General features: G+C 39.6%; 1 protein-coding gene across 1 annotated transcript in view; it reads right to left on the minus strand.

Moving 5' to 3' along the window:
- Nucleotides 1-9,763, minus strand: part of SEC24D (SEC24 family member D) — an 85,566-nt gene that overhangs the window by 49,541 nt on the left and 26,262 nt on the right. The window contains exon 8 of the mRNA XM_004686484.2: nt 9,437-9,564. Within this exon, the coding sequence (XP_004686541.1) occupies nt 9,437-9,564 (128 nt within the window). The remainder of the gene's footprint in view (nt 1-9,436; nt 9,565-9,763) is intronic.

Genomic DNA, 9,763 nt, shown 5'->3' on the forward strand with positions numbered 1-9,763 from the left:
AGAGTGACATGATATTGACAGAAAAATTAGAAGGCAGAAGAAAAGTGAACCCGAAGCTAAACTTACAAAGAATTTTACTGTCCAAAAAATCCCTTCAGCAACTGTTATCTTGCTTGGCACAGCTGTTTTTTCTGCAAGCAAGACTTCAAGCAAGGGAAATTTGCATTGAGTCCCCAAGTGGCTATTTTTTATGAGAACATGTGTGAGAAATAAAATATTTTCTTTGATGTAGGACATGAAAATTTGAGTAAATGACAGATGCCTGGGTAAAGAGATGACTGAAAGGCAGGTCCCAGCCTTACCTTAGCTCCTGCACCACTAGATTCTTTCTTTGTACTCTGTAACTCATTCAGTATCAAATACAGCATGTTTATGCAAAACAGATGCTCAGTAAGTGTTTCAGTCTAGACCTGTAGGGACAGTGGGTAGGAAACTGAGGAAAAATTATCTTAGCAAATGCCTCTGACGCACCAAAAACTATGAAAATGTTTATGGAATGCTAGCTGCTCATCACTTGATAAACAAAACAAAACAAAAAAATGTCAATATAACATCGAATGATAGATTCTGTGCAACATTTCTTTTTTAAAATGCACATGAGTTAACAAACCCTTTCCAGACCATAAGTTATGAAATCCCTTTCAGCTGCCTCCTGCTGCTTCTATAATGTATGGAGCCAGAATCCCTAAAGGGGGTATCAAGATATTCCTCTCACATGTATAAACGTCAGGCAAATGTTAATCACTGTCATTTTCACACTTCTCCTTGTACAAACATAGCCCCAAATCAATGATGAGAGCTCTCCGAGGAAGGTAATGTTGCACAGCAAAACTATAACAATCTCAATACAGATGTCATTTCTTATACTTTTTTAAACAACTACGAATTCAGTGGCATTCCCACAAGTATATGTATGAGAGAAACAAGGCTCCAAAGTCCTTTTCAAGATGCAATGCTAGAAATGGCAGGGTCAATTTGGACACCAACTTCCTGTCACTGATGAATTTCTGTCCTTGCCATCTTAATCATAAGTATGCGAAGTTCTTAATTAAAGGGTTGCTTCCAAATCACTCGGTCTTCACACACACTCGGGTGCTATTTTTATTACAGGAAACACACAATTCCAAATTAAAGGTTTGCTCAGGGTTTTCTTCACATTCCTTCTTTCGTAAAAATAGGATTCTGCTCATTAAATTGTTCGGCCTTTTATTCAGCAAGGCTAAATCTAGGGCCCTTTCAAATAAAAACTAAAATATTTGACCTTCTCATACTCGATCACTAAGTGTAGGAGTGTTTCACTGACTCTAAACCCATCAATGTTTAGAGGCACCAATGCCTTCAATGTGCTTCCAATGGAGCGTGTCACATGCTACGTTGTTAATGAAATGTACTCTTATTTTGGAAATGTTAGTGTGAGAAAATGTGAGCCCACGATGAAAACAATAGCAAAATGGCTGGAAAATATGCCCTCTCCCCTCACTGATGCCCAGGGTTCAATGCCCGTGGGGGCTGGGCTTCTAGCACTTAGGCCACACATGCCCTGCACCAGTGACCAAGCTTTGAGGGTCATACAAACCACACTTACATTCACAAAAACTTAGCTAAGGCAGAATGTTTTTTTCTAGATTCTTGTTTTTCCTTAAGGTACCCATTTAATACAAAAATAAAGATGTAAAGAAATAATTTTCTGACTGAGCAAATCAGTTTGGTACATTTAGCTTCTAAACTGTAACTCAAAATAGAATTCTAGTCACCTTTGCCCCGGCAACTGGGACTCTGTCTCTAAGTCTGTTATAACTGTTCTAAAAAAAAAAAAGGGGCTCACATTTTATTCTTCTGCTGCCAAACCTTTCCACAGGACTTGTTCAAAGCACTACAAAAACAGTGGCCAAAATCCATTAAGTGCTAAGATTCTAAAGTTGCTTTATGCATTATTTTAAATGTGGTTTCCATGTGAGTGTATGCAACATTTTCCCAAGTTTTTATGTTAATACATTTTAAAATATAGCATTAAAACAAACAACTTAAGATAAAAAACGACGTTTTTTTTGGGGGGGGGAAATAGATACAGGCTTCTGATGTTTTCGCTTAACAATAATTCACATTTTAAAGTCTTCAAGTTCTTTGAAGAACACAATATTATATAACGGTCAGTTTCATTTTAGAGCCCATTGATCACTAAAGCTAGCTACATTCGGCCTATGTATAAACTATGCATAGTGACAATCTTCTCATGTTGTTTTAATTTTAATTTTCATACTTTCTTATACTATAAGTGTAACATAAATGAAACCACTTTGGGTCAGGTAGAGCAATTTGTTCACATGAATTTCTAGTGAAATACCAGTATGTTATAATACATGGCAATCCATACCAAATGTCCAAAAGAGAGAAAGGACTAGCAGCCTCTGGACTTATAGGTCACAGTTAGGTTTTTACCTCTTGGGGACAGATGTCCAAGGTCTGAGGATGACACACACTGAAGACAGAAAGCCATTTGCTGGCTCCTAGCCCCATATCCTACCATATTGTGCTTTGGAGAAAGTCAATTGTCATTGTTCCTAAAATATGCTTGATTTAAAAAAAAAAATCTGTCTGCTTGGTTGCTTTTTCTGCTCTTTATAAAGAAATGTAACATCGCTCATTAATATGTGACAATACACCATCATGCATATTCATGTGATAGAATACACGTGTGATCCCTCAAATGATCGTTTCCTTACCCTGAGCTTGCATGGGGTTGATAAGCCTATAGTCATTTAAAGTATGAAACAAATTAGCCAAAGCAGGATGAAAATTTTTGCTTCATCAGCAACACGTTCTATCAGCAACTTCATTATCAACAGACTCAAACTACTGCCAAGGAACTTAATAATGAAGATGTGCTGTGCTTAATGAAGATATAGCAGAGAATGCCAAGATACATAGAAATCAACCAGCATTCTTCAATTTGGTTTATCTTTGTCTTTGAAGTGTCGATTCAATGTGAGGTGGGTACACTCATTCAATTGAGACCTGTATTGTGTGTACAGCCTATTGCTGGATTCTGGATGGTCCTTGCCTTCAATGAGTTCTAAGCTCAGCTTAAGTCCAAAGGTTTCAATAAAAGAAGCCTATGATGGACCTGTCAATGTACCTGAGAAGCTGGCAGGAGCAAGATGCCATTGCTAAACTACAGCCAGCAGAGGAAGAGATGCTATCTCATATGCTTAACCAAGCAAAACTTCAATAAGCTCATTTACAGCCAGATGTAGTTGAAAGAGTTTGGAGTTTGGAATCTCAAGCTTATTAGCTATATGACTTTAAAAGTTCCTGATGAGTTTCTACATCTACCAAATCAGGATAACACACCTTTGATAAGCAGCTAGATTCCTAAAAAAAAAAAAAAAAAAAAAAAAAAAAAATACAGCATACAGACAAAATCCTACAGCAAGGCAGCATTCCCCTTTGATGCATTAAGCAGCAATGCAAACTGTGCCAAACCGATGTCACCTCATGCCAGCAGGACTGGCTGAAAAGTCAAATGCAGGGCAGAACAATCTCTTCTATAGGCGGGGGGATATGGAAGTTACTCCAGTAGAATATGCTGGCACTGAGTTTATTCTCTGACAGTCGTTTCCTTTTTTGGATGTCAGTTCCTTGACATCTGTTCCTTTTTCTTTCCAATGGCATCTTTTTTATCTACTGAGTCAATGAGAATATGATCACTGAGAAAAAAAAAAATCTAAACTCTACGATACTAGGAGAAGCCTCTTTGTTCATTAAATCATAACTAAGGCAAAACTTCCTGAACCTACACTCCAGAATATAAGGCTATACTCTATCAGTCTTTCTCACACTGTACAAAAATTAGCCTTGTATTCATACCTCTTATCTAAGCCCAAGACAAGTGCAACCAATATTTTTTCTATTATCCCCAGAATCCAACCCAGTTCCCAACAGAGAGGAAGCAAAAGATTACAGATCAAGCAAAAATTTAAGGTCTTAGATAAGTTTATCTGTACTAAGTTAATTCAGTAAGGAAAGAAATTACTTTGACTATTATATCCATTTATAGTCCTAAAAACCACACATATATTCCTGAATCTAGCCACAGATGGAGTAAAAGCTTCTGCCACCTGGTTTATAGGTGAAATTATTTAATTTTATGTGTAATTAGATGTGTGTATTTGTTTCATATGTAAAGATTTCTAATTTAAGTAAAGTGCAAACTTAAATTAATCACAATCCTTCTGCAGTGTAATCCTTTACCATTTCTACCCCAGTTTTTCAAATATAGCATCAAAAATAAAATCACAGATTTGATTACTTAACAAAAGAGATAACTAAACAACCAATTACTTTGATGAGTAAAAACTGCACAGTTATAGTGAAGGTGACAGTGGGTTTCACTTAGAAAAACAAAAGAATTAAAATTTATGGAAAGAACATGAAATGTTAAGCAAGAACAACACAGAGATGCCCTTGAAGGTAGCATATATCTCTGTGCAAATGCTCACAAGGAACATTCTCCACTCATAACTGCTTGGCTTAGGTTTATTTTTATAGGTCGTTGCTAACACAATGGCATACTTTAAAAAGTTCTGTCAAACAATAGAACTGGCTTTCAAAAACTGTACTAAATAATTCCTTTTGATACATGCCAAATCAGGATATTTTTAAGTATGTCTTTTTTCTTTTTAATTGTAGCAATGATGGAAATATTAGTCATATAAGGAAGAAAACCTTAAAACTGCACTAAACCTAAAAATATGCATGCCATTTGTTGTAGAGAAAAAGAAATGAAGACACTATTCATATAAAGAATTGTTGCATTCATGTAATTCACTGAGTTAACGACGTAGGTTTTTAGTATCAATATCAGCACTGTTCCTTACTTTCTATTAACTATACTTAAGTAATTTTGGTTCAGGTATGAGTAAATAAACGTCAGTGTCATTTGTGGATATGTGAGAGAACGAACAGGTTTAGAGTGCAGACTTGACATTCACTCAGAAATGTTAGGTTTGAGGTTTCCATGAGCCTCCAAGAAGAGACTTCAGAAAGGCACTCAGATACGTGAAAATGAGGCTGAGCACACAAGAATGAGTGCAAGAAAGAACGAACTGAAGGAAAGCATGTGGGTCCCAGTGGAGCGCTCAGCTGCCAACCTCATGGACTGGACTCCAGCCCTGCTACTCAGTAGCAACTGACCTCAACACACTCCCTAACTCGTGGCTCAGTTTACTTAGATCTAGAGGGGGAAGATCAGTAGGTGCATGGGAGGGATTAAAAAATGAACATGTATGAAGCGTGACTGTGCTCATTCAGTGCTCTGTGAGCTTTGACTGCGATGACTAGCATCAGTTACAGCATCAGCTCACACAGATGCTCCCTAGTCTCCGTGGGGTAGAGGCGATCCTAGTCCAAGTCTTGACGGGCCCTCGCATCTGGCCCAGGAAAACCACCACTGGGACAATGTTCTCCGAAAGCACGGTAGGAAAAGGTGCCCCCGGAAAAGTACCGTGGAAGCCACTAGGGGAGCCCTAGTCCCCAGACTTCGATGCAACACGTGAGTGTGGAGAACAGGAGACAGTGCCTGAAGCTGGGAAGACAGCTTTTAAGTGCACAACATTTAGATCTTCTTCCCGGTACTAATATCCTCTTCACATTCCTTAATTTTTCTTACCTCTAAGTCTTACCTTTCAAGATAGAAACCTATCCCTTTAAATAGAGACTATCCTATAGTTCTGTTCCTGCTATATAAGGAACAGAAAACCTCCTTAAGATATAGTGTAACCAATAATACCTTACATTTATTTAACCTTCAAATCTCAATAGTATATGTCATACACACACACACACACCAATAATGACTCATAGTCATCCTATTCTTAAAGAGTTAAGGGAAAAGGAAGTACTTCCATACAAAAAGCCTGAACAGGGAATACAGTACTGTCAAAATACATTCACCTGGTCAGCAGGCAGTCTTCAGCAACGCTGAAAGGAAACATCGCAAGATTTTCAAGTGCAGAGCTTCTCTCTGAGCTATATTCCAAAGATAAGCTCACCACTCTGAACACATTCATTTATTTCTTCTGAAAGCACAGAGACTAAAGCATAGCTTAGGCTTTCGCCAAAGGAAAACCTTGTGCTGGTGGCAAGGTAGTAATTGGTTAACTTGAACAATAGTGGGAAATGGAAAGCAGATATGGTCAGTTTGTACTTTTTGCGAAGCTTGAACTAATAAATGCCTGAAAGCTATTTTCAACCAAAAAACTAAATACCAGTTTTTATTTTCAGGAAATTCATTTAATGCATTACTGAGTAATTCCACTGCTTATGCTAAATGGTGGCTGCAGATTCTGACTTGGGGTATTAGCAGTTGTTGGATTTGTACTGTCCCATGCAGGCTTGAGCAGTCTCGTGCAGTGGTGGGCACTGAGCAGATATTGCCTATGTGTGGTGGAAAAAGGCAAGGTCAATGTCATCAATAAGATTCACGCAAAGCTCATCTATGGAGAGCCACGCATCCCAATGATACGAAATAGACCTGGCATTTGGTGGCTTTCGGACAGAAATGGAATCTTCTCCTGCTTAGGAAAAGAGCGGAAGAGCACTGTAACCAGGCTCAAACAGCGTCGAGAGGACAGGGTTAGTACTGCATTCTAGCAGCCACATTTATTTCATCTATTTCCCTTAATTATAGGTTCCATGCTTACATCTTTCCACATTTCTGAAATCTCCGTATGAGTTAAAATTGATACAGTTACCACAACACTAGACACATTCAAAAATAAAAGTGTGGAACAGAATACAGTGTATGTTAGATGATCACACGCATCTTTTTCTTTTTTTAAAGGTTTGAAACTTATATGATATGGTGGTATTTCAATACATACATATACACTTCATTCCTACAAGGAATCGCAAAGACTAGGTAGAGGTAAAGGAGAGGGTGAAAGGGTAGGGAGGGTTTTTAACTGAAGACCCTTGCATCCTTTAATCAGTGAAGGTTAATCTCAGAAAACTATACTGAGGGAATATGACAAAATATTAACAGTTGTTAAAGATGGGTGGTATGTGTGTATATGAGTGCGATATGATCTACTAGTACTCTTTTCATTTAATTTTTTTTGAGGTATTAAACCATAAAAATTGAAAAAAAATCTATCTCCCAACACTGTCAGCAGATTATGCTAAAATTAAAAAGACAACAGCAAATTTTGGAGAAGATGCAGAGACACCGGAGCTCTGAGGCAATATTAAGAGAACAGAAAAATGGCACACGCACTTCAGAGGACATTCCGGCAGTACTTATAAAACTAAATTAGCAGGTGCCCCACGAGCCAGAAATCTACTTACAGGTAGTAATTCAAGAGAAATGAACCTATGTGCACAGAAGAACTTGTGCAAGGATATTTACAGGGCCCCGAACTAGACATGGCCCAGAGAGCCATCAATAAGAGATCACATAATCAAACTGGGAGACCCATACCACAAGCCCCTCTACAGTGACAAAACATTACAAAACCAAATTACTGCTATACTCAACTGCACAATTGTTCTCTAAAACATGATGCTAATGGAAACACACACACGAGAGTGAACACATACTGTGTAAATCCATATGAAGACAGAGAACAGGGAAAACATACCTAGAATGGGAAAAAGTCTGCAAAAAAAGTTGGCAGTGGAAAGGTTGTAAGAGGGGGGTGGGAAGCTGACCGGGCAGGGACATGAGCTGACTTTCAAGGGGACAGGAACATCTGACACTGTGATGGGAGTTTGGTTTACACAGGTGTATGCAGGTGTCCAAACTCAGGACTGTTTACTTAACATGCGCACACTTTACTGCTCATGACTCTTACCGCAAAAAAAAATAATCTGTAAGCAAATATTGGACTCCGGTTAGTGACATGCATGATGGAGTTTTTAGGAGGGGTATGCTGAGGACTGCAATTTACTTTGAAATGAATAAAAAGGATGGACTTATGGATAAATGGGTTGATGTGTGATAAATTAAGGACAGTTAAATATTAATGGGAGAATCTGGGTTTCAGATATAGAAGCATTCACTGTAAAATCCATTCAAATTGTATGTTTAAAAAATGCCCACAATAATAAATATTAAATAGTTGAAATGCTTGTATATTATTTAAAACACATACACATCACAGATGGCACGAGTAGTTCTGTCAATCCACATTGGTCTATTTTGCTGTTATAGAGCACAGAAATTTTAAAGAGGTGTTTATGAGCATTATATTAAATTTCAAGGATCACCATGTCAGAAACCATGCTTACTGTAAGAGCAGAGTGACAGTACTTTTGAGTTACAAATGGGACCACAAAGCTTATGACTGGCTTTCAGGAACACCCTGTTCTGTGGCCTCCTCTGCCCCAGGTCACCCCAGCCCCAACAGAAGACATAGCCATGGTTCACCTACACTCATGTGCAGAGTCAGCTACGTTAGCCCAGACTGGGAAGCCACGTCCACGGGGACACCGGCTCTGCTCTCCTCCCTCCTGCACTCTACTTGACCCCATGCCAGCTGGCGGGGCCCACCTGGGAAGGAGGCGGCTCACGCTCTCTTGCAGATGCTCGCCTCTTGCTCAGAGGGTGCGAGGCATGCATGCCATCAGCTGACCTCAGGATCACAGGGCTCTGGGCTGAGGAAGAGAATCTAAAGTTTCAGCCTTTAGTGCAAAAAAGCAACCACATTTCAGCCAAGCCCCCTTGACCACTCCAACAAGGTTCAGGTCAAGCTCGAGCCAGACACGGAGCTCTTCTTCTCTCCCCCTTTGCCAGCTCTGCCACAGCGCTCGCTGTCTCCCACTGTGCAGTGGCATCCATCACCCGGGCAGAGGCAGCAGGTGGAGGGATCGTGCCAGTGCAAGAGGGTACTCCTAATTACCTCACCAACTCACAGCATCCTATCGTCAGAATTTGCCAATATTCACCACTTCTTAACTTTTTATGTATAGAATACATCTTTCCAAATCAGGACACACAGATTTCTCTTCCTCGTGCTTTCTAGTGAGGATGCCCTTACGTAGGACTTATGAGCATCTTGGTCCTGTGATTAGTAAGACAGGCATGGATAGAACATGGAGCTTTGGGCTCTGTTTTCTCGGGCCCTGACTCAGGACACAAGGACCCCCCAAGAGGCCTCGGTCACTGCCACCATGTGTCACCCCTCATTTTCCGTTTGTGTTTTTTGTTACAGCAGGCCCCAAGGAGACCCAGGCCGTCAATGCCTAGTGTGTAGGATGCCAGAAAACGCAGCTTGTTAGATCTTTGTCTTCCTAATGACGAGAGTGATGAGATGTTTCTGCATTACAGAAAGAGACTCTATTTTCTATTAACAATACAGACTAACATGAGAGAAAATGAAGATAAAAGACTTTTAGAACTGGCAAAGTACTGGATCACTATTTCTGTTACCACTCTTACCTCATTTGACGGAATTGAGGCAAAGGGTTTGATGACAGCAGCCAGTGGGAGCTGAGCCTGCTTGGCCATGTCCGACGTGCATGGGAAGCAGTATGCGGTGCAGCGGATGTACCGGGGGCTGGCATTGCCTGGAAGGTCAAGCGAAACACTTCAGATCTGCTGGGGAAAGTGTCTGCCGTGTTATACTTAACTGTGTGTCACGGTATTTGGAACCACATATGACCTGATTTGTAAGACTACAAGAGTTCTTTTTTTTTTAATATTTATCTATCTATCTATCTATCTATCTATCTATCTATCTATCTATCTATCTATCTATCTATCTAT

This window comes from Condylura cristata, unplaced genomic scaffold (assembly GCF_000260355.1).
Source record: "Condylura cristata isolate star-nosed mole 26May11 unplaced genomic scaffold, ConCri1.0 scaffold00021, whole genome shotgun sequence".
NCBI lineage: Eukaryota > Metazoa > Chordata > Mammalia > Eulipotyphla > Talpidae > Condylura > Condylura cristata.